This window comes from Equus quagga, chromosome 9, assembly GCF_021613505.1.
Source record: "Equus quagga isolate Etosha38 chromosome 9, UCLA_HA_Equagga_1.0, whole genome shotgun sequence".
Lineage (NCBI taxonomy): Eukaryota > Metazoa > Chordata > Mammalia > Perissodactyla > Equidae > Equus > Equus quagga.
In genome coordinates this window covers 119,844,591-119,871,670 of record NC_060275.1, presented here as the reverse complement: position 1 = coordinate 119,871,670, position 27,080 = coordinate 119,844,591, and the positions used below count along the sequence as shown (strand labels likewise).

The window sequence follows — 27,080 nt, the reverse complement described above, 5'->3', positions numbered from 1 at the left end:
GCTTAAAATGGGTTATACTGGGTTCAAATATTTGGTGGATTCTGTGGCTCATGATCTGGTGACCCTGAAGCCCCCAAAAGGATAAAGGAGAGGGGAAACAGTCGGGAAGATGCGGGAAAGGCAACTGCAGCCCTTCAGAGTGGAGGCCAGAGGCTTCGCGGCAGAGCAGCGGGCTCGCCTCGTTCAGGTCGAACACGGAAGGTGGGAGCGTCTTGGCAGCAGGGCCCGGAGAAGGGAGCACGCAGCCCGGTGCTGGAGAGCAGGGCCAGTTGTCTGTTCCTCTTCTCCAAGGCCCCGGAACAAGCTCAGACCCTGGATAGTCTGCGTGTGGGCTGTCGCGGGGCAGGGCGAGCAGTGGGCCCTAGGGGAAGGGCCAGGAGGGCCGGGCGCAGGCCATCTCCCTGTACAGTCTTTACGTCGCTCACATTCTTTTCAATAAGCACATTGTTCACGAATTTTTACATTTTTCTCCTAGGTACCAATTACAAAAGTAAGACGTGAACCTAACTCCCCCAAAACAAGTAAAACTACACCAAAAAAGTGCGCCTTTCAGTTCCTTCCCATTCACCCTCTGCAAAGACAAGTAATTGCTCTTTTGGCGTATGTTGCCCCAGAACTTTTCTTACACTGTTACTTAAATATTTTTTCTTGGAAAAACATGTGTTTAGATTTGTAAGAGCTTAATTTTTACATAAATGGAAACAGGCTTTGCACTCTGTTGTACAACTTTCTATTATACATGTATTATGCATATTTATTTGTTATGTATATTTATGTATTATGTATATTTAATATCCAGAACTAGGTCTCGGCTCGCGCTCCGTGGCGTTTGTCCAAGGCTGCTGCCCGGCCCCGGGCCTGGGGGATAGTTGACTGAACCATCTGCTGGCTGTTGGACAGCCAAGTGGCTTCCAGTTTCTGTCATGACAAGCACCGCTTCTAAGCACAGCCTTGTAGATTCCACCTGGTGCATCAGTGTTTCACCGAGGTGACGTCCAGACGCGGGTCGGGAAGAACGCATATTTCACACGTAGACAGTTGCTTGTTTGGTCTCTGTAGAGGTACCACCTCCCACAGATGGGAACGCCTACACCCCACCAGCTTTCCATCCCGGTAACATTCTCTTTTTAACTTTGCAAATCTGATGGGCAAAGACGTACTTCACCGACAGGGAGGTTTGGGTATTAACCCCACACTCTGGCCTTCCGGGACTTCAGACAAACCCCTAAGGAAGTAAAAGGGATTGTGTGCACTTCACTGTCCACACGTGAGATGGACAAGGATAAGGTGCATGGAACTGGGCAGCACGGATGAGCCCGCGCGGGCGTGTGGCATGGAGCACCGTGTGCTGCAAGCAGAAGCGCCGCATCTGCTCCAGGCTAACACTTCCAGACCGTACCTCCCCCTGCTGCCCTCGGAACCGTTGGCGCTGGCCTTAGAATGGTCATTTTTCTAGGGGCAGCGAATCATGCATCCAGGCCAATGGTTCTCACCAGGATGCACCCCGAACTCTCCTTCCTGACAGAGTTTTCAAACCACAGATGCTGGACTCCAACTCAGGGACTCGGATTTGGGGCTTTGGGCTCAGGATGGAGAGCGGAAACCATTGTATTGTTTCTATCAGTTTTATTGAGATGTAAACAAAGCATAAAATTTATTAGTTTGGTGAGTTTCAGCAGATGTGTGCAGTTGTGAACCACCAGCACGAAGATTTCTGATACTGATAAGTTGTGTCTCCCGCCCTTTTTCTTGATCAGACAAGCTAGAGATCCATCTATCTTATTGCACCTTTTGAAGAATCAGCCTTCGAGTTCTCTCATTTTTCCTATTGTTATTCTGTTTTTTATCTCTTCGAATTCTTTTTCATTATTTCCTTCCTTTTGCTTACTTTGGATTTCATTTGCTCTCTTTTTTTCTAGTTTCTTCAGGTAGAAGATTAGACCATTGTTTGGAGTCCTTTCTCCTGCTCTGATACAAGCATTTATGCTGTAAACTTCCCTGTAAGTACAGCTTTAACTGCTTTCCACACGTCACTATGCTGTAGCTCATTCTCATCCCGTGGAACGTATTTTCTGCCTCACCCTGAGAGCTCTTCTTCGATCCATGGGTTAGTTGGAATTGTGCTGCTTAATTTCCAATTATTTGCATGATTTTCCAGTTATCTTATTGTTATTAAATCCTAGTTTAGTACCTTTGTGGTCAGAACATATATTTTACGACTTCAATCCTTCAAAATTTTTGGAGACTTGTCTTATGGCCCAGAATATGGTCAATTTTGGTGCATGTTCCACGTGAACCTAAAAAAATGCTTGTTCTGCTGACATTAGGGGGAGTGTTCTATAAATGTCAGTTAGATTAAGTTGGCGGATGGCGTTGTTCAAATCTTCTGCACACTTAATACTTTCCTGTCTACTTGTTCTATCAGTTATTGAGAGAGGAGTACAGATAACTTTAACCACAATTTTGGATTTGTCTATTTCTCCTTGCAGTTCTATAAATATTTGCTTTACATACTTTGAAGTTCTGTTATTAGTTGCATTGATATCTAGGATGGTTATCTGTTCTTGATTAACTAACCCCTCTATCACTATACTTGGTAATAGTTGGTGATCAAAAGCCCACTCTGGCCAACGTTAGCATAACCACTCCACCTTCTTTTGATTGTTGTCTGCATGATACATGTTCTCCTATCCTTTAGCTTATCTGTGACTTACATTAAAAATGGATTCCTCTTTTTTTAAAGATTGGCCCTGAGCTGACATCCGTTGCCAATCGTTTTTTTTCTTCTTCTCCCTAAAGCCCCGCAGTGCATAGTTGTATATTCCAGCTCTAGGTCCACCTAGTTGTGGCGTGTGGGATGCCACCTCAGCGTGGCCCGACGAGCGGTGCCATGTCTGCGCCCAGGATCCGAACCAGAGAAACCCTAGGCTGCTGAAGCAGAGCGTGAGAACCTAACCACTCTGTCACGGGGCCAGGCCCCCCCAAAATGGATTTCTGACAAACAGCGTATCCTTAGGTCTATTCTTTTACACAATCTGACACTCTCTGCTGCTTGATTGGGGTGCTTAGATCATGTATTATGATTATTGATAAGGTTGAATTCAAACTTAACATCTTGTCCTTTATTTTCTATTTATCACATCAAGACATTGCTCCCTTTTTCTCTTTTGGTTTCCTTATTTTACATTAATTGGAGATTTTAATATTCCGTATTTTTCTCCATTATTGGCCTATTGCATAACTTTTTGTTTCATTTTCCAGCGGTTGATCTAGTGTTTACAGTACACAGCTGTAACATCAGAGACCACCTTCATACACGATTTACCACTTCATGTAGAGTGTAAGAATCTTACGAGAGTGTACGCCCATCCTTTGTGCTAGTGTGCTCACACCCGTCAGTCCTACGTATGTCATAAACACCACAATACTTTGCTATTGTTTTTTCTTTAAATTATTCTCTCAGAGGGATTTTTAAATAAGGCAAAAATGTCTTTTATGTTCACCCAAAAGTTTACTATTTCTGGCTCTCTTCACCTTTCTGTATAAATCTGTGTTTCTGTCTGAATTCTCCTACCTTTTGTGGATCAGAAAAGATTTTCTCTGGGCCAGCCTGGTGGCCGAGTGGTTAAGTTCGAGTGCTCCCCTTTGGGAACCTGGGGTTTGCCGGTTCGGATCCTGGGCGAGGACCTACACACCACTGGTCAGGCCATGCGGAGGAGCATCCCACACAGAAGAACTAGAATGTCCTACGACTGGGATACACAACTATGTGCAGGGTTTTTGGGGAGGAAAAAAAAAAGAGGACACTTGGCAATGATGTTAGCTCAGGGCCAATCTTCCTCACCAAAAGAAGTAGACTTAATAAAAAAACTTGGTAAATAAAAACAGAAGAAAAAGGTTGTGTCTTTCAGCTTCACTTTTGAAAGATATCTTCACTGGATACAGATTTCTAGACGGACAGCTCTCCCCAGCACTTTAGAGAGATTTTCTTATCTCCCGGCCTGCGTGGTCTCTGTGAGACGTGTGCTCATATTCTTAATTTGTCCCTTTACCAGGAATGGGTCTTTTTTTCTCTGCCTGAATCTAAGAGGTTTTCTCTGTGTCTGATTTTTAGCAGTTTGATAATGCTGTACTATGACGTGGTTTCCTTTATTTTTCTCCTGATTGGGGTTTGTTAAGCTTCTTGGATTTGTGGATTTACTGTTTTCATCAAGTCTGGAAACATTTTGGCCATTATTTCTTCGACTACTTTTTTCTGCCCCACTCTCCCCTTGGACTGCAACGCCGTTCAGGCTTGTTGTTGGTGGTGCTGTTGAATGGATCCAGCCCCTAGTGGCCCTGTGCACAGCGGAACCCTGCCCGGTCTTTCTGTGCCATCCTCTCACCTTCTGGAGCGTCAGACAATGCTCTGGCGCTGGAATGCTAGATGTTGTCCCACAACTCCCTGACTGGGTTTCGGTTTTTTTGGTTCTTTTTTCTTTTTATCTTATTTATTTGCGCTCCGTTTGGTCTAGAAATTCTATTTGGGTATTTTCTTGTGAGCTTTATTGTGTTATAATCAGCCTAAAGTAAAACTCTCCCTTTTAGTGTACGGTTGTATGAGTTTTATAATCGTGAAACCCCTCCCACAGTCAAAGGGAGAGGAACCCCACCTCCCACAGCGGTCCCTCGTGTCCCCTGCAGTCAGTCCCTTCTCCGCAGGCCCCGCTCATGGCGACAGACCTATTGTCTGTCCCTACAATTCTGCCTTTTCCATAATGTCATATAATTGGAATCAGAAACTAGGCAGCATTTTGAATCCAGGTTTCTGTCAGTCAGTGTAGTGGATTTGAGGTTCATCCATGTTTTTACTTGTATCGCTAGTTCTTTTCTTTTTACTGCCAAGTATTCCACTGTCAGAAGGCACCACAGCTGGTTTGCCCATTCACCAGTCGAAGGACATGTGGGTTGTTTCCAGTTTGTTGGGGTTCTTTTTGCTTCAGTTATAAATAAAGCCACTATAAGCATTACATAAAGGTTTTGCTATGAACATAAGTTGTCATTGTTCTTATGATTGCTAAGCAATTGAATATCTAACTTATGAGAAATGGCCAAACTCTTTCCAACATGACTGTATTATTTTTCACTGAGAATTACAATTGCTACACACTCTCACCAGAACCTGATTTTGTGCATTTTTTAACCATTATAACAGGTATGTGGTGCTGTCTCATTGTAGTTTTAGTTTGTTTTTCACTAAAATCTAGGGTGGAGAATCTTTTTTATGTGCTTGTTTTCCTCAGTATGTTTTCTTTTGTGAACTATCTCTTCAAGTTTTTTGCCCATTTTTATTTTATTTTATTTTTTTTGAGGAAGGTTAGCCCTGAGCTAACATCTGCTGCCAATCCTCCTCTTTTTGCTGAGGAAGACTGGCCCTGAGCTAACATCCGTGCCCATCCTCCTCTGCTTTCTATGTGGGACTCCTACCACAGCATGGCTTGATAAGTGGTGCCATGTCCACACCCAGGATCTGAACTGGTGAACCCCAGGCTGCCAAAGTGGAACGTGTGAACTTCACTGCTGCGCCACCGGGCTGGCCCCTGCCCGTTTTTAATTGGGTTGTTTGTTTTCTTATTATTGAGTTTTGAGATTTCTTTATATATTCTAGATCCATTCCTTTGTCAAAGGCATTTTGCAAATATTTTCTTCTAGTTTTCAGCTTGTCTTTTCATTTATTTAGCAGTGTCTTTTGAAGAGCGCAAGATGTTAACTTTGATGAAATCTAACTCATCGATGTTTTCTTTTATGGATCATGCCTTTGGTGTTGTATCTAATACATCTTTGCATAACTCAAATCCACAAGCATTTCAGCCTATGTTTTCTTGAGAAGTTTTTGTAGTATTAGGTTTTACACTTAGGTCTGCGATCCATCTTTAGTTAATCTTTGTGCATGGTAAGAGGCATGGGTTGAAGTTTGTTTTGTGTATATGGAAATCCAATTTTCTAGCATCGTGTGTGGAAAAACCCATCCTTTCCTCATTGATTTGCCTTTAACCCTTCAAAATTCTGTAACCCTGTCGGTGCGGGTCTATTTCTGAACTCCCTACTCTCTCCTATTGATCCATGTATGCTGTGCGTGCTGCCCCAGAGCTGCAGTGCTGTGACTGCCGTGGTTTTACAGCAAGCCTGGAAATCACGGACAGCAAGTCCTCCAACATTTTCCTTCGTTTTCCAAATTGTTCTGGCCATTTTACTTTCTTTGCCTTTCCATATAAAGTTTGGAATAACCATGGCATTTTGTACCAAAATTCCTCTCGGGATTTTTATTGGCATTGCATTGAGTCTGTAGACGAATTTGGAGAGAAATTGACAATAACACTAAGTCTTCTCATCAGTAAACATGGTATATCTCAACATTTATTTAGATGGTAGCAAAATTCTTTCAACAGTGTTTTGGAATTTTAAGTATACAGAATGTGCATAAATTTTGTTAAATTGCTATCTAAATCTGTCATGATTTTCGTGCTGTTATAAATAGTACTTTTTATCTCAATGTCTATTGTTTCAAGCTAATGTATACAAACACAAAGCTCCCTCTCACTGTATGGACAGCAGAGAAACCAGGATCTGTTTCTGGTAGGTTATGGTCAACGTGAAGTCAAATCCCAGGATAAGATAAGGAACCTAGTTAATGGTCTAAAGAAGGGGGCAGCACACCTTTTTCTACAACTATAGTCCAAGTAGTAAATATTTTACGTTTTCCAGGCCATTCAGTCTTTGGTGCAATTACCCCACTACTACGATGGCTGTTGTGGTGGTATCTACAACACAAATGAACGAGCATGGCTGTTTTCCAATAAAACTTTATTTACAAACATGGTGGGGGCCTGGGTTTGGCCTCTGGACCGTGGTTTGCTGCCCCCTGACCTAAACACATTTCTCTGTGATGCTGGAACCCTGGGCTGTAAATGCTGGTCCATCCCCGTTTGGGGAAGTGGATGAGCCATAAGAGGGTTTGATCAGCACACTCGCTGTGCCCTGAGACCAAGTGCAGACTGACAGTCTCAGGGGAGAGGGATGGCTGGCACTCATCAGTGCCCTGCTAGGACTCCAGCTCATCAGCTGCAATCGCAGGCTCTGTGGGCTCGTCGCTTCAGTACACCCACCACTCCTGTCCCTCGAACATCCCCACAGAGTCGCTCATGTGGATCTGTGACACAGCGCTGTGTGCCCCGGGCAGAGCCAGATGCTCAGGGCAAGGAACATACACTTACCTGACAAGGAGAAAATAATCAAAAAGAAGTGAGGGGTGTGTGTGTAGTGTAAGTGTGTGTGTGTGTGTGCATGTGCGTACATGTGTGAAACCCCAACAGACCTAGACAGGTCCAGCGTCAAGCTTCTTGACCCGTACTGGAGGCATCGGTTTCCTGGGATGGGACCAGTCAGCCAGCTCTTCAGAACAAAGTCGTGGGCGTGGCCTTGCAGGATGAGCGGGTCCTGAACAGGAGCAGAGGGCAAGGGGCTGCCTGTTCACAGGGGGCATCACCATTGGCTCCACATCACTTGCTGAGCGCCTCTGTGCGCCAGGCTCCATGGCAGTCAGACGTTGAGGGCAAAGCAGGATGGAGCGAGCAGGGCTGCCTCACACGGCCTCGGGGCTCTCAGAACTGGCAGGGATGGGGGTATTATTAGCCCCCTGCAAACATGAGGCTTCAGGAAAGTTGCTGGTTCGAGGCCAACTCCAAGGAATGAGCAGAGCCAGGACCCAGACCCGGCGTGGGGCCTCCCTGCTTTGTCCACGGCTCCTCTTGCCTCAGTCAGCACCGGCCAGCCATGCTGCTGTGACCACACTGCTGAGCCCTGTGTCCAGACACCAGGGAGGGGACTCCTGTTCACACGCGGTCCACGGTGGGTCTGGGCGCTGCCAGGGAAACTGTCCCCCACAGGGAAACGGAGGCCGTGCAGCACTGCAGCCTGTTGGGTCTCCTGACACCTCCTCCTCAAGACGCTCCTGCCACGAGTGTGGAAGGAGAAGGACGAAGTGAGGCATGCCCCAAATCTTAACTCTGCTGAAAAACAACGTGTCATTTCTGCTCACATTCTGTAGGGTAAAGCAAGTCCTAAAGCCGTGTCCCACTTCAAGGGGGCCGGCAAGTGTGACCCCCCACAGGTTCCCCGGAAGGAGAGCCGGAACTGCCGTGAGAGCTGTGATATCCACCCTGCCTCTCGGGGGGTTGGAGTCGCCCCATAAAGTCTGATGACGCCCCTCACGTCAGACCTGACACAGAGTCCACCAAGCCAGATGTGATGTGCACACAAACCCGTGCTTTCTCACAAAAAGACGCGCCTCTGTGTGCACACGTGACACCCGTCACCTAGCAGAAGCCCCATTCCCACTCCCGCCTCCTGTGGAGATGTTTGTACAGATGGGCCGAGAAATGCCTGTGAGTTCTGATGTCCACATGTGGTCACTACTGTCCTTCTACTCACGCTGCTGCCCCCAACTGACTGCAGGCCACGCCCCTGGAGGGATAGTCACAATAACGGATGCTGGAACAGCACTTCTCACTGCTCCAAGTGTTTCCTATCCACTGCTGACTGTATCCGGAGAGGGAGGATGTGCAGCAGGTGGTGTGGGCCGCACCCTCACCCACCTCCTGGTCGGCAGCTGCAGAGGACAGCTCCTGAGTGGGGCGAGCTTGCCCCTCAAGCCCCTATGTGCTCCTGCTGTCTACACAGGGCTTTCTCCGGGCCCCGGGGGCTTGCTTAGGCCTGCTTGGGGCAGCTTGGATGTGTCAGGGATGTTGCCCCTGACAGGGGCATCCTCGACTGTGAACAATGGGAATCTGTGGATAAATGGCTCAACTTCCCCTCCCCTGGTGGGACAGGCAGGGCCCGTTTCAGTGGCTGCTCAGAGGACATGGCCCCATGGAGGCTGGTGCCCCGAGATGCCCTCTCCTCTGCACACCTCACCCCTCTCCTCTGTCCCAGCTTCCCTGCTCCTCCATCTGGGCCCGTGATCACCTCCCAAATGGACCACCCACATCCCAGTCCTTGCTGCCTTGTGACATTAACACAGGCAACGCTAGTCCCATGTCCTAGCTGGGAAAACCCCAGGCCAGAGGAGGTGAGGGATCTCCCTAATACGGTGGTTTTCACCTGGGGGATGGGACCCCCAGGGGGCATTTGGCAATTCCTGGAGACAGTTGTGGTTGTCACAACCAGGGGTGGGGGTGCTCCTGGCATCAAGTGGGTGGGGGCCAGGGATGCTGCTCAACAGCCCACAGTGCCCAGGACGGCCCCCCACAGAGAATGGGGCCTCGAATGTCTGCAGGGCTGAGGGAGAGAGCTTCTCCTAAAGGCACAGAGCTATTTCACAGTTGTTCTGGGATGGAAGCCTAGGTACAAAGTTATCAGCCTCAGGACATCTGGATCCCATTCACACAGTTCAATTCGAATACAACATATTTTGTTGCAAACCTACCCCGTGCTGTGGTCTCCATGAGGCCGGGCAGTGCCCCAATAGCAGGGCAGGGCAGCCTGGGAGCCCTTGAGCAATGAAGGGGCAGAAGGGTCTCCAGCTGGAGCAGATTCCCCGGGACAGAGTGCTCCAGGAAGGGGCGTCTCCGGCTTTCTCCTTCTTAGTCGGCCCCGGGCTGCTACCGTGTGCTTGGGGTGTGTCTGTGCAGGTCGTGGTCAGATCCCCGAGGCCAGGACTGGGTGTGCGTGTCAGTGCCCATGGTGCCTGAGCACAGCACACGGAGCTGCCCTGTGTGCTGGGCAGTTGCCCAGTCCTCCTGGTGCCGAGTGCCGCTTGGGCCCCACTTGCTGTGGCCGTCCCTGCACCTCACCCTCCCTGGTCCTTCAGGACTCAGTCTCACTGCCACCTCCCCAGCGAGCAGCCCGGCCTGAAGTGGCTGGGTCCCTCTGCTGGGCCTGCACCAGCCCCTGTGCCTCCCGCTCACCGGCTCTCACCACCCTCCACCGGCCCTCCTGGTTTAACCTGCTCCAGAAACGCCTGGACAGGAAGGCGGCCAGGGCAGGCTCCACGCTCCTCGCTCTGCACTGCAGGGCCCAGCCCCAACGGGCACTCAGGTGTCAGAACATGGTCTTGGCGGGAGGATCACCTGGGCATTGCATGGCGTTCAACCCTGTGACAGGAGACACAGAACACCATGGGCCGCTGTCTCCAGGCGGGTCTGCAGAGGGTCACCACAGCTGCTCTGCTCAGTACACACCCTCAGGTGGGTGCACGTGCACACATCACACTCATACATGAACACATGTGCACATGCACCTGCACACATGCTGCAGACCAAGGATGACACAACATATTTAACTGATAGCCAAAATGCCTTTACATGTAAACAAATTTTCCTTGATTTAAAGATTCCTATAAGGCCTTTTGTGCTTATCCTCAACACAGGAATGTTGAGACTACGAGTCTAATCCACATAAAGGAAGCAGGATGGATGAACGCAGACACAGGGCTGAGAGCCGCCCACAGGATGGTCTTTCAGATGAATCCAGTTCTTTCGAAAGAACTCGCACTGTGAAGTGCCAGACAGAAGAGCTTCCCTTCCATCCTAACTTTTGTCCTCCAGCTGGAGCATAAATACTGCTTGCACAGAAGATAAAAACGATTTGTTTTCCACTTGGGGCTCTGGCTTGACTCGATCTGGACTGCTACAGAGCTGAGAGGCCTGGGCACGGTCAACAAAACCTGAAGTTCGACACATCTTAGACAACAGAACGTTCCATTTTATTTTTCTCAGCAAGGTAAAACCATTTCCCAAGGAAATGACAGACTTCCCACATTACTGCACAGCCAGGGGGGCTACATCTGTCTCTGCTTGTGCCTCGGGTTGGTCTTGCAGTAGATGAACCACCGCCCACGCCTCTTCACCCGGTAACAGTCTTTGCAGCGCTTCTTAATGACGCCCTTGGTCTTGAACCCCAGAGCAGGGGGCAGGCACGGCGCGAGGCGACTGGACAGAAGCGAGGCCACCGCCGGGCTGGGCTTCGCCTCGACCGGAACTGCAGCTCGAAGGGGTCCCAAAAGGAGCGTGGAGAGCGCGCGGGGACCCCCTGTGCAAGGACTCAGACGCAGGAGAGGGCGCGCGACAGAGACCACCATCTTCTTGATGAAGACCGTCGCCATGCTGAGGCTGAATCTACCCGGGAAAGGAAAAAAGTTGTTATGGTTTCTCCTGCACTGGTGCGCACTATTTCCAGTTCCTTCTCCCCACCTCACTGTGGCTGAGGAACACAAGGCTGGAGGTCAGGGGCTCCCACCTACCAGCTGCGGCATCAAGCCCGGGGGCCCCGCCGCGGCGCTCAGCCCGTGTGTCAGGAGAACAGGTGCACGGGACAGGCGCTCCGCAATAAGCGCCCTCGTGCAGGCGGGCACGGGCCGTGCAGCCCCAGACCGGCTGCTGGGGCCCTAAGCGTAGCCACGTCCCTCCCTCCGAAATGACCAAAGCGGGCCGGGGTTAGCGGAGCTGTCCCTGCGAGGTCCGAGAAGGCAGCAGCTCAGACCGGCCTCGGCCCGGCTCCCCGCGGAGGGGTCCACATCCTCGGCGCATGGTCCGCGCACGCCCGACGCACAAGACCCCGGCCCTCCGGGAGCTCCGACTCCTTTCGGGCAGAGGACACGAGCACCGGAGTGCCCGACATCGACGGACGGCCCTCGGGGAGCCCCCTTGGACCGCGGGCGGCCGGGGGCGTCAAGCCAGCACCACCCGGGTGGACTGAGCCGCGGGGAATCCCGCCAATCCCGCCCCAAGGGTTGCGCGGCCCGCCCACCGCCCACGAGGTCGGGGCGGCAGCCAGATGGACTGTCCTGCAGGCCGGGCCGGGAACCCGCCCCCGGGCCCACCAACCCTCGCCCGCGACCTGCAACCCGGCCCACCCGGGGAAACTGAGGCCAGGAAGCCTGGGCTGCGCCCTCCCGCAGCCCAGGCCCGGCCAGCATCTTCAGGGTAGCCCTGAACCCGCGCGCCCTGCCGCATCGCGGACCCCAAACCCTAGCGACCCAGAAGATCCCCACCTGGGAAGAAGGCACCCTGGCCAGAGGGCAGCGCGCTTCGCTACGCGCCTGCGCAGTAGGGCACGGACGCTGACGCCGTCAGGAGCGTCCGCCAGGAAGGAAGATGGCGGCACTGTCACGTGACGGCCTTGCGGTACCGGACGCAGAGTCCCTCGCGTCCCATGTCCCGAACCTCCCCCTCTCCCCGCCACCAGGCGTCTAAGGTTTAGGGGGGCCTTCTAGGGAGAATGCAAAAATGGGAACGAAAGTAAATACCTAGAACGAAAAAGAAGTCATAACCAATTAGACATTTTTACAAACGTACTAATACCAGCGTCCAAACAAATTCTGGAAAAACCACATGCTTGCATTAATGGACATCCTGGGAGAAATGTGACGAGGCTCGGAAACAAGTGGAAGTAGGCAGTGGTCCTAACTGGTTGCAGTTAAATATCTTTTTTTCTCCCTCCAGCATTCTATTACGAAAATTTTCAAACAGAGAGAAAAGTTGGAAGACGTTTACAGCGAACACCCATATGCCCACCACCCAGATTCCACAATTAACTCGTTAAGCCCGCTTTTCCGGGACTGTGTCCGCGAACCCACCATCTGCTTTCCGTGCACACCAAGGTGAGCTGCAGACGGTGGCACCTGCGCGCCCGCCCCCACCGCAGCTGGGTCTTGCACCTGCTCGGGGGAGCTCCAGGCCCGCCTCTGAGCACCCCTCTGTGGGCACCTTTCCGCTTCAAGAGAGTTTTCAGTGCATCGCGCCTCTCATCACCTCGCCGTCTTCTCCTCCACCTCCCTGGATTCCAGGCAGTGGGTGGCCTCAGCTCCTGGGGATGCGCGACCCTACCCAGGTCTGAGTTCTGAGTCCTTCCCCCGCGCCCACCGCCCATCCAGGGACTGGCCCCGTGTGAGCTGACCCTCCCGACCGGTCTGTGCACAGGCAGTTTAGAGGACGCCACAAGGAGCAGAGAAGGAAGCGCCGGGACCCGCGAGCCGGGTCCTGCCCAGGTGCGTTGTAGGGCAGTGGGCCTTCGGGGCTGATCTGCATGTGCGATGAGATGACATCGAGTGCGCTGCACTGGTAGCTTCATTCGGCTCTGCTGCAGAAATCAGCAAACATGCTGTCCCTCCGCCACACAGAAATGCGCATCGCGCAACGTGAATGTACTTCCAGTTTCCTCTCCAAGCGAGGGCCCTTCCCCAATAAAAACACTCACTCGATATTAAGCCCCCATGACTATCGAATATACAGAATACATGTTCGCTTTCCATCCTTCCCCGCCCTGCCCCTGGTACGAATCACCGAGCAGCCGCTAAGCGCTAAGGTGAAGCGCAAACTTCCCGCCTTCTCCCAGCTGAGCCCTGGCCAGCCACCGCACCTCCCGGGCTGCGCTCGCCCGACCGCACCGCGCGTGCGCACTGCGGCAGCGCGAGATAAATCGCGGCCACGGGGCCCCCGCGGAATACGTGCGCATGCCTGGGCGCTCAGCGCGCCGGGTCAAGGGTCAGCCCGCAAGATGGCGGCGACGGTCACCTTCCTCCGGCTGCTGGGCAGGGGCGGAGGGGCGGCGCTGAGCCTGCCCGGGGGCGCCAGGTGCTTCGGGGTGCGGACCTCGCCGACCGGGGAGAAGGTCACGCACACCGGCCAGGTAACCCCGCGGGCGGGGGACGCGCTCCATCTGGGCCCGGCTGCGTTCAGGCACCTGCCGCGTCCTCACGGTCCGGCCCGGAGGTCTGGGGTGCGCGCGCGGGTCCCCCAGACGGGAGGAGAGCGCGCCGTGTGACGCGTCCGGCTGGGGCTGGGACCCCGGCGTCGGGCTGACGTCGCGTGGTCTTGTCTTGCAGGCGTACGGTGCCGAGGACTACAGGCGGATCCGGTTTGTGGGGCGCCAGAAGGAGGTGAGCGGGGCCGCTCCACGGGACCCGGGTGGCGGGCGGGAGGTGAACGTGAACCCGGGAGGTTGAGTCACCCTTCCCAAGTCGTGGGCGCCCGGCGGCTCTCGAGTCCTGCGAGCCTGCTGAATGTAAAAGGCGCCCGTTTCTGTCCTGTTTCACCCCGAAATACGCACACAGCGTATCGACAGGGCGGCTCTGGTCTATACGTAAATGGGCGCGGTCTTTCCCTTCACCTCTGCGCCTTGTACCCTGGAGACCCTCGGGTTGAAGTAAGTCGTGTGAACTGTTGAAAACTTCTCCTTCAGTCACCTTCCGGGTGAGCTTCTCATGGTTCTCACCGCACCGCGTCCTTGGGGGAGCTTATCTGGCAGGTGGAAATGCACGGGGTCGTTCTTCCCTGGGCGGGTCAGAGACCCGTCAGTTCGCACAGCGTCGGTCAGTTCGCACAGCGTCGTGTGGCCGCCGAGGAGGAACATGCACCCGGAGCCCCTCTGCCTGCGTGGGCTTGTGTTCTTCTGGCTCCTTTCCTGCCAGCCGGGTTCTCCTGGAGTGATGTGGGCACTCCTCCGGGGTCTCTTTGAGTCCCTCCTTCCCATCGGTCTGTCGACTCTTCCTGTTCCACCTCCGCTGTCCCTAAATGGTGTCCCCCCTCCCCTTTGACCTTGGTGAGGTGGTCCATTCCCAGTGTCTGGTTTTCTACTTCTGTTCCCCAGCTCCAGGGCATTTCTGGAGGAGCTCACGTGACCATGAATTGGCTCACTATAAAGTGATGATCTCTGAATTCGACCCCTTCGCTGCTGTGTGGTCTGACGACGGGGTGGCACAGCTTGTGTTTTGCTTGTCGACTGATCATTTGGCTGCGTTAGTGCTGGATTGGGAAGTATCCTGTGGCCTGTTCCGGGTTCAGTGGGAAGGGGTGCCCTGACTGAGGGGTGCTGCCAGGACTCTTAACAGTGAAGGGGTCGTGTGCAGCAGGTTTGCCGTCCTTGGTGGTGTGAAAGTCCTGTGGATTCGCAGTCCGACAGGCTTGAGGCTGAATTGTGCATAGGACAATCCCTCTGAGATTCAGTTTTCCTGTTTGACAATGAAAACCATGGGAATGTTTTTTGTAGAATTGTAACTATCTGAGTGAGATAACATGTAAGCTGTCTAGTGCAGCCTGCACGTGGAAAATCCCCCTTCTGTCATCCTCACAAACCCTTTTTGTTTATTTCTGGGGCTGTCAGTGTATTCCCAGGGCAGCATCTGTTCCTCAGGCTGCGTTCTTCAGTCCTGTAGCCCCATGCTTCACAGTCCGCTCATGACATTGGGAATGGGACGTTTCTTCTCTGTGCCAGCTGTCCTGTACATTCTCATGAAAATGAAAAAGGCAGGAACAGACAGATTCTGGGAGGACGAGCAGGCCCCATGATGGTGGCGGTGGGAAGGGTTCTCCCAGCAGAGGTGCAGTGTCCACTCTCAGGTGTCCTGGGCATCCGAGGCTGGAAGCCATGTTCCATGTTGAGGGTGTCGTGGGGCAGGGCAGGGCAGGGCTGTGGAGGTGGAATCCAGTGCCTGGGTGGAATGGTTTGGAGCAGATGGGTCCTGGGGCCCTGGGCTCCTTCCTGCAGCCTGGCCCCCAGCTCCTTATCTCAGGTCTGATGCCTTAGGAAGCACCTGGGTCTGTCGTAAGCCCCGCTCTGCTGGAAATTCTCCATGTGGTTCCTGGTTTCTGATTGCCGTGGCAGGGGACAATGGGGGAGCAACTTCGAAACAACCACACAGACAAAATCAGGGTCAGTGAAGCCAACAAGCAAGCGAGGAGGCAGTGCTGATGGTGTTGCTTCTCTCTGACCATTGGGGACCTTTCCTATCAGAGATTGTGAGTTCCTGGGGGCACATCTTGATGTTATAAAGGTGTGCGGCACGTTTGTAATGATGAGGAGGCTTCCTGCTCTGGCTTTCATTCTTTCAACAAAAATTTAGCGTTTAGTAGTATTTAAATTTCTTTTTGGTTTCCAGGATGTTGTTCTAGAAAACTTTTAGGTTTACTGAAAAATTGCGCAGAAAGTACAGAGTTCCCATCTACCGCCTTGCCCCCTCACACAGTACCCCTATTAGCATCCTGAATGAGTGTGCTGCGTTGGCTACAATTGATCATTTGAAGTTTGGGAAACACTGACACATTGTTACTGCCTCAGGTCCGCAGTTACATTAGTTGCATCACTCTGTGTGGTGCATTCTCTGGGTTTTGACAAGTGCCTGATGTCTGTCCACCATTCCGTTGTCACACAGGGTAGCTTCACTGCCCTAAAGATCCGCTGTGCTCCACCAGTTCATCCTTCCGTACCCCAAGCCCCTGACAGCCACGGACCTCACTGTCCCTGTGTTGGCTTTGTTGTATTTTAAGAAATAAACTGAAGCTGAACTTACTCTGAAGAACAAGGATAGCAGGAAGCTGGGTGGTTGAGCCGGGCTCTGCAGGAACAAACGGGGAGTCTCTGTGTGTGGCTCTTGGCCAGTTTTGACCAGAGGTGCCTGGTGTGGTTTGCAGCCTGTCTGCAGAGGAATCCCTGGCCCCTGGGCCTGTGACACGTTCTCCCGAGGGGATGCTCATGTGCAGAAGAAGGTGCCAGCTAGCCCCCACCCCTCAAGGAGGGAACAGAAGTCTGACCCGCCATGGTCCTGGGCCACCTGAGGGAAGTAGAAGCCGGAACTGACCAGAGACCTTTCTACAAGTTGTAGAAATACTTTGAGTCCTTTGTGGTCATACAGGTAACGTTAGAAGCACGTTTCCTGTCCTCTAGTGGAAGGATGGTGTAGACAAGGGAGCATGGTGCGCAGTGGCCCTTATGGCGGTAACAGAGACGACAGTAATAGTGTTGCCTGCGTGTCCTCAGAGCTGGGACGCACTGCCAGCACCAGCGTCGTGTCTCTGGTTACAGGCGGGGCTCTGGTCGCCTGCCTGGCTGCGTCCAGATTTGATGAGCCCCTGGTCGCCGTCTGCCTCGGTTACTGACCTTGTGGGGTTGCGGGCACTGAGTTGGTGTAGACAGGAGAGTGCTTACAGCACTGCCTGTCCCAGGGAAGCTGCCAGCAAGCGTTTGTCGTAACTTGTGGCTCCCGGTGTCGCTGTTACTGGGACAGGCTTCATTGGTGGATTTGAAGATAAACACTTGGGCAGAAAGCCCAGGATGCCAGGAGGCTGAGGCCCGTTGAGCACAGCTCTGTGCTGCCCTCCACGTCCCTTAGGAATCTGACTGCCAGGCCTCAGCGGTGGGGGCAGAGAAGGCTCACTCCCTGACCCAAGACCCTCGGCACCCAGGACTGGGCATCTGTCACAGGTCGGCCGCCCTGGAGATCCTGCCTGCATCACACCTGGCTGGCAGCTGCGGCGGGTGGTGGCCCTGCGACCTCACAGCTGGCCCTCTGTTCTTTGGGACCAGCTTCTAGGCGCAAACCCCCACTGACCAGAGCGATTTCCCATGGCGCTGACACCTGCCTTACCTGCTGTGTCTGTTGCGAGAACGTGAACTGTCCTCTGAGGGGGTCTGGCTGGCATTGTGGATGGAAGAACAACTGACCCTCCTGAGTGTGAAGTGCCCTCGGACCTGCGCGGGCTGGCCCAGCTCTTCCCCAAGGGTTTGGAGCCAGCGTTTGTGCGGCCAGCTTCTCCTGGGAGCCGGCAGAGCCCCCACGCTCGGGGAGTGAGGCTGCTTCTCTGCAGAGGTGTGGGGAATCCTGGTGGTTACTGCCCACGATCAGGAGCGAGCCAGACCTGCAGTGTCTTCCACCATGGTGAGCCGTCAGACCTGGCACATCAGTGTGTCGCTGACTTCGTGTTGGCTTTAAGGTGTACACGTGTACATGCACACGCACACACGTGCCCACGACGGGTAGGGAAGCTGAAGAGCCCAGGGATGGGGCAGGAGCCCATTCGTAGCTGCAGGGAGAAGTCACCACCCCAGGAACAGGGTGGGGGGTCACCGGGACGTAGAGCCTGAAAGAGGGCCCCATGTGCTGTGCTGGTGCTGAGCTCCGGGCAGGAGGCAGCGTGCTCACTGGCTTAGGGCCGAGAGGCCCAGCCGTCCCAGGAGCCATCCCCCGTGGAGAGCAAGGGTGGACTTGGGCCCCCACCCTCTGCAGTCAGCCCTTCCCATGTTTGTGGATCTTTGATTAGTGACACGGGCATGAGAATGCAGTCAGCAGGATTCTGCACCGATTTTGTTTTCCAGAACCTTCCTCAGGCTCTGTGACGGGCTCCTGGAGAGGCTGCCCACGCTGTCTGGCTGTCTTGAGGAGCACGCTGGGCGCCTTCTAGGGCCTTTTGGAGACTCGGGGCCTGCGGTTTACGTGGGCCAGCCCTTCCGAAGTGATCCCATGGCTCCCTGCCTCTACACGCTCGCCTCCCCACGCGTCCCCGCTGAGTGTGTCATCTCTGTCGTGAGGGGGAGGCATTCGGATGTGAAGTAAAGCCTGTGGATGAAGAGGAGCCCAGTCTGTGCTTCCTTTGGAAGGGTGTGGACTGTCGTGGACCTGTACCCCAGACCCAGAAGGACAACTTGAGACTGAGTTCGTGGCCCCGAGGTGCAGGCGCTGGTGGCCAGGCGATGAGCAGCGAGGGTGCGCTTCGATCCCTCCCTGTGGGCCAACACGACTTCCTGCCTGTCCCCAGGTCTGAGCCCCTTCTCTCCTCCAACCCTGGCAGCTTTGGCCCTGGACTCCATCACCCACAGGGCTCTGAACACCCCCGTGCAGAGAGCCCACATGCTGTTTTTGAGCATTTTCCCCAAACTTAGTTCAAAAATTAATTTGGGTGAAAACTTCAGTTTTTATTGTGCTTTAAAAATTATATATATGTGTGTGTACACATGTATGTTTGGCTAAATAGAATTAGCATTAGTGTTAAAAATATCTGATATCCTAAATACTTGAACTGGGGCTTTTAGTTATTTTAAACTTGTAAATTTCCATTAACAGGGTCGGTGTTTTACAGAACATTACTACTATTTAACTGTGTTATTATTTCCTTTTTTACTAGTTTTAATGTTATTTCGTAGAATCATGTGTTTTATATTTAATGGATTTAATCTCAGTTTTTTGTAAGGAAGTAAACTTTCCATCAGGAACTGTCACCTTCAGAAACAGGAGTTAAAAGAAAAATGAGAACAGCTTACTGACAAATGAATTTAAACCTAAATATCTTTACGCTGCAGTCAGTTGATCAAGAGGTGAATGGAAAGGTGTTTTCGCATTTTTGTGGTAGTGATGTATAAGGACTAACGCTTACAGCGGTTGGACAGTTCAGGGCCTGACGCCCTGTCTGCTTAAGAAGACAGTGCGTTTATGGCTAACGGATGGCACGACGTTTTTCTGCATTTGCTCCTTCGTAAAGTCCAGCAGTGCGCGCTCCTCTTCTGTCCTCTCCTGGGGGAGGGCGCGTGATGGAGCCCGAGGTTTAACCTGGAATCGGGAGGTGGGGATGAGGCGGCTGTTGTGACCGGCGGGTGCCCTCCTGGCTCTCTGCTCCTGTGGTGACCCAGGTCCCGGGAGCGAGGCGTTCATCATGGGAGCTGCAGCATGAATGACAGGGGCGGTCCCGTGTCAGTCTCAGCTGCCCTTCCTGCAGGAGAGGGCCCGTCTCTGACTGCGTGACGGGGCCTGGGGGCTGGTTAGTGCTGCCTTGTGACACGTCTTTCACTTGGGCAGATGCTGTCTTATTTACGCAGGTGCTTCCTTTGTGTGGCTCTGGCTCATCCACAGCAGAGGGGAGGCCGGCCGTCACTGCAGCCGCTGTGAGCCTGGCCCCCCTGCCTGCAGGAGCTTGTGGGCCAGTGCGGCCGCCCCACACAGCTTCTGGAAGTAGAACTTTAGGAGAAAGCTTTGCAGAATCACCTGTAACTGGCAAAGCTTTTTAAAAGTAATTAAACCTTTCCAAACGTTGTCTGTGTTCCCTGGGCTCAGGGCATCAGATCCTGTGAGAGGCATTGACTGTGTCTGTCTCAGTGGCAGCGGAGCCTTCTCTGTGAGAGTGTGGCAGGTTTGGTCGTGTTGCGCTGTGTGTTCTCGACAGTCAGCTGGGTTTAGAAAAACAGTTAACTGAGGTCGATCCTGCTTGCTAACTTATTTTCAAGTTTTGTTAAAATTAAATGATCCCCCCATTTGTAAATGTTTTTCCGTCCCTGATCTTTGCTTCCTTGTCCTCCCTAAGGCAGCAGGCTCTCCGTGAAGGTGGGATGCTGGGCCCCCGGGGCTGGACGCCTGTTGGCCCTGGTCTGCCAGGACACACTGGCACAGCAGTTCTGGCCCATAATGACAAACGTGCTAGGATCATTCAGGCGGCGGAATCGCCAGCGGATAGAGCTGGGAAAGTGTGCGTGTTTGCACACATGTTCATGTATGTAGAGAGAAAGAGGGATGGGGCAGGGGAGAGGAGAGAGCAAATGATAAATGGGGCAGAATGGTAGCATTTGTTGAACCCAGGTAGAGGTAAAGGATAATTCTTTGCACTATTCTAATTCTTGCAGCATTTCTGTAAGTTTGAAATTGTATGCAAATGAAAAGCTGAATGTGTGTGTGTGTTTACATGTACTGAGTTAAGTGATTTGTGTGTTTTGAAGATGGACAATGAGAATATTGAAGGGAAAACGTACAGAATATGCCTGTGCTGGCAGTGTCTGATTGTGTGTGTTGGGGTGTCTGCATAAATTCAAATGTCATGACATTACCAAGTTTTGTCCTTGTCTGTATGGGTTTTTCTTTTCTTGTTGCAGGTGAATGAAAACTTTGCCATTGATTTGATAGCAGAGCAGCCCGTGAGTGAAGTCGAGAGCCGCGTGATCTCGTGTGACGGCGGTGGGGGCGCTCTTGGCCACCCCAGAGTGTACATCAACCTGGTAATGTGGCCTCCTTCCCAGCACCCGCACATTTCTGCCCAGTTCTGAACCTGCCCACGACATGGCCCTTCCCTGCTCACTGTGGCTGAACACTGTCCCCTCAACGTCGCCTGCAAGACCCTACGAGAGGGACTGAGTGAAGCAGCGTGTGCAGGGCACCTTGCCAACTGTGATGTGCCATGCAATGTGCTTAGTGTGGCTGGCACTGACTGTCCACCTTCATCTCAAATGTGGGCATCTGTCTTTCCCTGAAGCCGTCCTTTTGTTTCCTCTGTAGTCCTTTTTGTCCGTTGATCAGTATACACGCAGAGCCTTAGAGAGGAAGGGAAGTACATGCGCATTAGAGCCCATGAAGCTCAGGTGTGCACACCGTGAAGGAAGGGAGGGGGTCGGCAGGACCACCGTCACCCCTGCTGCTTGTGGTGTGAGCTCTGCTCCGCACCCCACATGCCCGTCCCCGGGGTCTGCTCAGGGCTGACGTCGGCCCTCGTGGGTGGGAGAGCAGATGAGGGTCAGGTGAGGGCCAGAAGTGGCCGCTGTGCTGACTCTTTGTGTCCTTGTGGCCATCCTTTGAGGTGAGGCTCCCAGCGAGGCAGGGTGGAACCAGAACTGGCCGCTGTGCTGACTCTTTGTGTCCGTGTGGCCGTCCTTTGAGGTGAGGCTCCCAGCGAGGCAGGGTGGAACCAGAACTGGGCGCCCGGCCTTTGGCGCTGTCCTAGTTCCTAGTTTGTAGGAACCTCAAACTTCTTGAGATGTTTCTAGTGGACAGTGTATTTCAAGTTTTCTGCACACTTTCAGTGTCCACTGTCTAAATGTGTTTAGATATGAAGCAGAACATGGAAATGTGACTCTCTCCTTCTGAATTCTTTCAGGACAAAGAAACGAAAACTGGGACATGTGGTTACTGTGGACTCCAGTTCAGGCAGCACCATCACTAGAGCGACTGCTGGGGCCCAGGAGGTGGCACGGCAGCATTTCCCTGGTGAACGGCACAGGTGGAGGCCCTGGCGCTGTGCGCGGCGAATAAAGGGTGTGTTACCAGGGGTCGGCTCACGGCTGTTCTTTTCCAGCGCTCGTGGGGAAGCTGGACTGCTGCAGCGTGTCCTCCAGGGGCACGTGGCCGTGCTGCCGTGGCACCTCCTTCATCCGTGTGACCACGCTGGGCGACTGACAGACGGGGCGGAGGGAGGGGAGAGTGACTGCTGCTTTTGCAGACGAAACAGAGGTTCCGAGAGCCTGGGGGCTTCCGCGGGGCTGGCGCTGGGAGTGCTCCCCCGTCACCTTGCTGTGATTGCACTCTCCTTCCCTCCTCAGCTTCTGGTAGAGTCACAGTGTCTCAGAACCAAGAGTTTATGGATCCGTTTGAGGGTGTTAACAGTCACATCAGGCCAAATTAAGGACATCTAAAAGATTCTTGATTATAATGTATTTTAACACAAAAATAAAAATAGGAGTTATGAGGGAGGAGAAGGGAGGCTTGGTGGAATGATCCATGAGTCCTGACGTGCGAGTAACGGGCCTTCCAGGAGGGGACGGGAAGGGAACAGATGCGAGGTGAGGCAGACAACATCCTGAGCTGAAGAAAATCCCACACTTCTCAAGGGCACTCCAAGTTCCCAGCAAAACCGGTGAGAAAAGGCACAACTAGATGTATTCTGATTATAACAAGTTAAGCTCCAAACTTTAGAGCCTGGAGGAAAGAAAGCTGTTTTAGCTTCCCGACAAAGATGAAGTCGCCATAAAGGAAACGTCGGGAGGCATCCAGCTTTCTGTCCTCAGCACTGGATGATGGTAAGATAGGGCTGGCGTCTAGAATAGTCTGGAATCCTGCACGACCAAAGTCAGCTCGCCCTGCCTGAGCAGAGGCAGCTGCCTTGTGGAGAACCCAGAGGCTGCTCCTGGGCCCCTCGGGAGGGGCTTTACCTAGCGGGCCCCACCCAGTCCTGGGGGCCAGGAGGCTGTGAGTGGGGTGTGAGGTGTGTGTGACCAGCTCACAGTGCGTGCAGCCCGGGCAGACGGGTTCTCAGGGAGGCCCTCCAGGGAGGATGCACACGTCAAGCACAGGCAGGTGAGGGACCTGGGCACTGGGTTTGAACGAGTCTGAGTGGGGAGTGGGTGGGGAAAGGAGGCCGGGGATCCTGAAGCCTCGGGGTAGGGTGGGTGAAGGTGAGGAAGGTGTCTCAAGCTCTCCTTAGAGTTCACTGAGCAGGTAAACTGGGGGGAAATAGGTGCCATCTTGATTTCAAGTAACTGGAGACTCGTGTCTGAGCTGAGCGGGGCAGGGGCCAGCCAAGGGAAAGAACCTCGGCCGGGAAACTGGGCGCATGTCCACGAGGGATGGCCGGCAGCCTGGGTACCCGGGTCCCGACCCGAAGGGAGAGGAGCTGTCAGAAGTAGCGCCAGCGGAGTGGGACCGCTGAGGAAGGCAGCTTGGTGGGAGATGAGGCCCCAAGGGAGAGCCACGGGTCGCAGATGGGCCTTCCATATCTCATTTCCAAGATTTTAAACCTACGTCGATGCCGAGTTTTTACCAAATGCTTTTCTTCATCTGTTGGAATACATGCTTTTTCCCATTAAGTGTTCGATGTGCTGAGTTATGCTGATTTTCGTAAAGTGGAACCATTCCTTTCCTAGGAGAGGCCGTGTTGTCAGATTCGCACCTCAGGTGTGGTTGGTACTCTTGCCCCTGAGTTTAGGAACGAGGGTTTGCACACACTCCTTTTCTCTGTCTGTGCAGAGGTCTTAGATGAGGGTCGTGCCCACCTGGACAGGGGGTCCCCGGGCTGTCTGTTCCCTGGAAGAGCAGGTACACGATGGCAACACTGCTTCCTGATGTGGGCTTGGGAGGGGCCTGGGCCTGCGGTGGGAAGTGGGTGCCTGCGGGCTTCATTTGTTGTAATGCATCAGGGCATTCACGTTTCTCCTCCACCTTTGGTGGGTTGTTTTTTTTTCCTAGAAATTTGACTGTGGTAGCTAGATTTTCAGAGTTAACGGCATAAAGCTGTTGGAGGTGTTTTCCGGAGATCTCATCAGTGTTCTAGGGCCTGTGGTGATCTCCCCCTCCTTACAGAGGTTCTGTGTCTCTTTTTCTGGCTCCATCTCACCAGAGCTTCATGAACTATATTTGTGTTTTCAAGCTGCCCTCAGCTTGTCGACCCACTTAGTTGTGTTTTGGTTTCTGTTTGATTAATTTCTGCTCAGTGCTTTCTATTTCTACATTCTCGCTGTTCATTTTGCCGTTGTTTTTCTAATTTCTTGAGGTGGATGCTTCATTGTGCTAATTTTCAGCTTTTCATAAGTATTTAATGCTATAAATTTCACTCTAATCTCTGTTTTAGCCACACCCCTGTAATTTTGCATTTTCATTACTGTTCAGTTTTGAATACCGTATTAAAGTGCAATTATTAACGACCAAACGCACAGGAATAGTCTCCTATGCTAGTCAGTATCGAGTCTGAGCGCATTCTCTGTGTGGTTTCAGTGCTTTGACCCTTGTTGAGACCTGCCTTCTGGCCCGAGTTCCCTGGCTGAGTTCTGTAGCTGCCTTACGGGTGCGGACAGGGAGCGGGTGGCCCAGGTGCTGGGCAGTGCATCTCAGGAGCTGGGATCTCCCGGCTGTGGATTTCCGTTTCTCCTCAGAGCTCTCTCTTTGTGGTTTCTCATTAAAGAGCGGCATTTGAGGCTCTGCGGTTAGTTTCCTACAACTTAAAATGGCTGTGCCTTTTCACTGAATGGAACCTTCCGTAGTTATGAAGTGATCATTTTTATCTCCAGTAAAGCATTTGCTCTCAAGTCTGTTTTGCCTGTGCTGGATTTGGGGCACCAGCATCCTTGGTTAGTGTTTGCAATGCTGTATTGTTTTAGTCCTTTTATCTTCAACATTAATGTATCTTTATGTTTTTATCGTAGGCTCTAAACAAGATGTACCTGGATTTTTGCTACCCACTTTAAAATTCTTTGTCTCCTAACTGGCGATTTTAGTCCATTTTTGGTTAACGTAATCGCTGACATGTTTAGTTTTAAATCTGCCGTCTTAGTCTGTGCTACTTGTCCCAACTATTCCATGCTTCGGTTTCTTCTTTGCTTGAGAGAATTTATTTTTTTCACTCTCTTTTCCTTCTGATACGTTATAAGTTAATTTTCCTTCAAAACAGAAAAGTCAGATGAAAACTGGGGAAAATATTGGCAGTTCACGATAAAAACAGTTCCTAATATACCAAAGTACAGGTTGATGTGAAAAAGACCCCCAGCTTTGAGGGAAAGTGGGAAAAGGCAGAAACAGACACCTCATAAAATAAATGCCAGGGGCCAGTGACGGTGTTGCAGGGGCGGATCCCACAAACCTGTGAGGAAGGTCCAGACCAGTGGGTGGGGCTGCGCGGCCCAGGGGTGAGTTATGCACCAGAATGTGAGCGGAGTTTCTTATCCCTGGAAATTCATCCTAAGCGGCTGATTGCAGACGTGGAAAAGGTGTGTAGGGGAGGCTCATGTCTATGCTAGGCCACTTGTACAAAACCATGGCCTGATGACATTCTTTTACTTAATTGACTGAGACAGGTAGAAGCCATTAGAAATAGTGATATGGGTCAGTAGTTACTGATGTGGTGTATGTTTGTGATGTGTTTCTGAGTTACGAGAGCGGTTCTAGAGGATGCCCACCGTTAGGACTGTGTGACTCTTGACCAGCGTTCGCCAAAACCCCGATCGGCCGTTCTGGGCATGAGGTTGGGGTGGTTTCTGCCATCCTTTGTGTGCTTTGTACGGGTGTTAAAGTGAGTGTTTCGGAAGTCATGAACATTCTACTTCCATATAAAATTGCCATAGGGAAATGCTATCAACATAATGGATTGGGAATTTCAGAGAAGAAAGCTGTTATCCATTGAGCGTACAGTTTGGGCTTCCACTTATTGACAGAACCTGGGGCTACTGTGTTCACCTATGGCGCCCAAATTCACCATTCCAACCTCTGTCCTCAGATCCTTGTAGAAACGATGTCCCTGATAGGCGTCTTAAACTCTTAAACAAGTGAGCAGGCAGCAGCCACTCAGCCGCTGATTGGGACTGGGTTCCCACAGCGCGCTGTGCAGATGCGCCAGTGAGCCTGGCTCCCCCGCTGAGCGTCTCCAGGCGGGGTGGGGGGTGTCTGGAACAACTTCATCCCCATGGGTGAGCCTGGGCCCCCACACTGAGCGTCTCCAGGTGGGGTGGGGGTGTCTGGAACGACTTCATCCCCATGGGTGAGCCTGGGCCCTCCCCACGCTGAGAGTCTCCAGTCCCTGAGGCTGTTAGGAAATCAAAGTGCTCTTTTCTGGGGAAATGGCTCCAGCCCTTGCCCTTGCCTTTGTCCTTGGACAGCAGGAGTGGTGGCTAGAACAGGGCTCTGCAGCCTTCGGATGCCCCCGCCTGATGTCATGAACCACCTGTCTGACATCACAGATCCACCCCTGCTGTCACTCAGCCCTGCTGCTGCGTGCCTTCCACCCTGAACTGCAGGTCTCCAGACAGACAGTGATGGAAGTTTCCGCAGACCGGCTGAGTCCACATGTGCGCCCAGGCATCCTCTGAGCCAGGGGAAGCAGGTGAGGCTGCACTGAGGCCACTGAGTTCCCTGACTGACTACTGAGGCCCGTGCTCAGGGCTGCCCTAAAGGGTGTTATGCAGCCCAGGGGCCAGCTTCCCTGGGGACACTCCTGTGGTCCACTCAGAAGATGACACCCTGTTGCCCATCCTGAGCCCCGTCTCCTCTGCCTGGTGGGCCAGGGGTCCCACTTTGTCCACACGTGGGAGGGGCTCTTATGTTTTGGCTTTGCATGTGTGCAACACTTAACCTGGTCTGATGGGGAAGGCGCTTCTCCATCCCACAAGGTTGGTGATTGACACGCCACTTAAGTGCGTGCTGCTGACATCTGCAGTGCAGGGGGAACAGGTCTGCTTCCCAGGGCTGCTCTGACAAGCAGCGCACGGGGCTTAGACACAGAAGGTAACTCTTGCAGGAGCCAGGGGATCCCCAGGACCTCACAGGGCCTCGCTCCCTCTAAGAGTGCTAAGGGAGCATCTTGTCAGGCCTTTCTCCAGAGGCAGGTGCTACCTGCAATTGGTGTTCCTTGGCTTGTATTCGCATCCATCCAACTCTACCTCCATCTTCACAAGTCCGTCTTCTCCCCGTGTCTCTGTGCCCACGTGACTCACATGCCCATTTTCCCGTGTCTCTGTGCCCACATGGCTCACTTGTCCATCTTCTCCCCATGTCTCTGTGCCCACGTGACTCACGTGTCCGTCTTCTCCCCATGTCT

General features: G+C 52.7%; 2 protein-coding genes across 4 annotated transcripts; one reads left to right on the top strand and one right to left on the bottom strand.

Annotated features, from left to right (window-relative positions):
• Positions 1-10,313: 10,313 nt before the first annotated feature.
• Positions 10,314-12,774, bottom strand: MRPL36 (mitochondrial ribosomal protein L36). 3 transcript variants are annotated; one of them, XM_046672257.1, is made up of 3 exons: positions 12,614-12,774; positions 12,029-12,246; positions 10,314-11,153 (listed from the first exon to the last, which is right to left on the bottom strand). In XM_046672257.1, exons 1-3 carry the CDS (start codon positions 12,614-12,616, stop codon positions 10,817-10,819), a joined length of 558 nt encoding a protein of 185 aa, XP_046528213.1. In that variant the 5' UTR covers positions 12,617-12,774; the 3' UTR covers positions 10,314-10,816. The 3 variants fall into 3 exon arrangements, with proteins under 3 accessions (XP_046528213.1, XP_046528212.1, XP_046528211.1); XM_046672256.1 differs by lacking the exons at positions 12,029-12,246; positions 12,614-12,774 and adding an exon at positions 11,891-11,915; XM_046672255.1 differs by lacking the exons at positions 12,029-12,246; positions 12,614-12,774 and adding an exon at positions 11,279-11,303.
• Positions 12,775-13,505: 731 nt separating this feature from the next.
• NDUFS6 (NADH:ubiquinone oxidoreductase subunit S6) lies at positions 13,506-21,830 on the top strand. The gene is made up of 4 exons (XM_046672254.1): positions 13,506-13,665; positions 13,862-13,915; positions 20,665-20,787; positions 21,660-21,830. Exons 1-4 carry the CDS (start codon positions 13,534-13,536, stop codon positions 21,723-21,725), a joined length of 375 nt encoding a protein of 124 aa, XP_046528210.1. The 5' UTR covers positions 13,506-13,533; the 3' UTR covers positions 21,726-21,830.
• The last annotated feature ends 5,250 nt before the right edge of the window (positions 21,831-27,080 follow it).

Excerpts from the sequence above, each read along its gene's own strand:
- MRPL36 (XM_046672257.1), bottom strand. Across the intron at positions 11,154-12,028 it reads CCAGGGTGCCTTCTTCCCAG|ATTCAGCCTCAGCATGGCGA; the intron begins GTGGGGATCTTC and ends TTTCCCGGGTAG.
- NDUFS6 (XM_046672254.1), top strand. The coding sequence starts at position 13,534 with ATGGCGGCGACGGTCACCTTCCTCCGGCTGCTGGGCAGGGGCGGAGGG. Across the intron at positions 13,916-20,664 it reads TTGTGGGGCGCCAGAAGGAG|GTGAATGAAAACTTTGCCAT; the intron begins GTGAGCGGGGCC and ends TTCTTGTTGCAG. Across the intron at positions 20,788-21,659 it reads CCAGAGTGTACATCAACCTG|GACAAAGAAACGAAAACTGG; the intron begins GTAATGTGGCCT and ends GAATTCTTTCAG.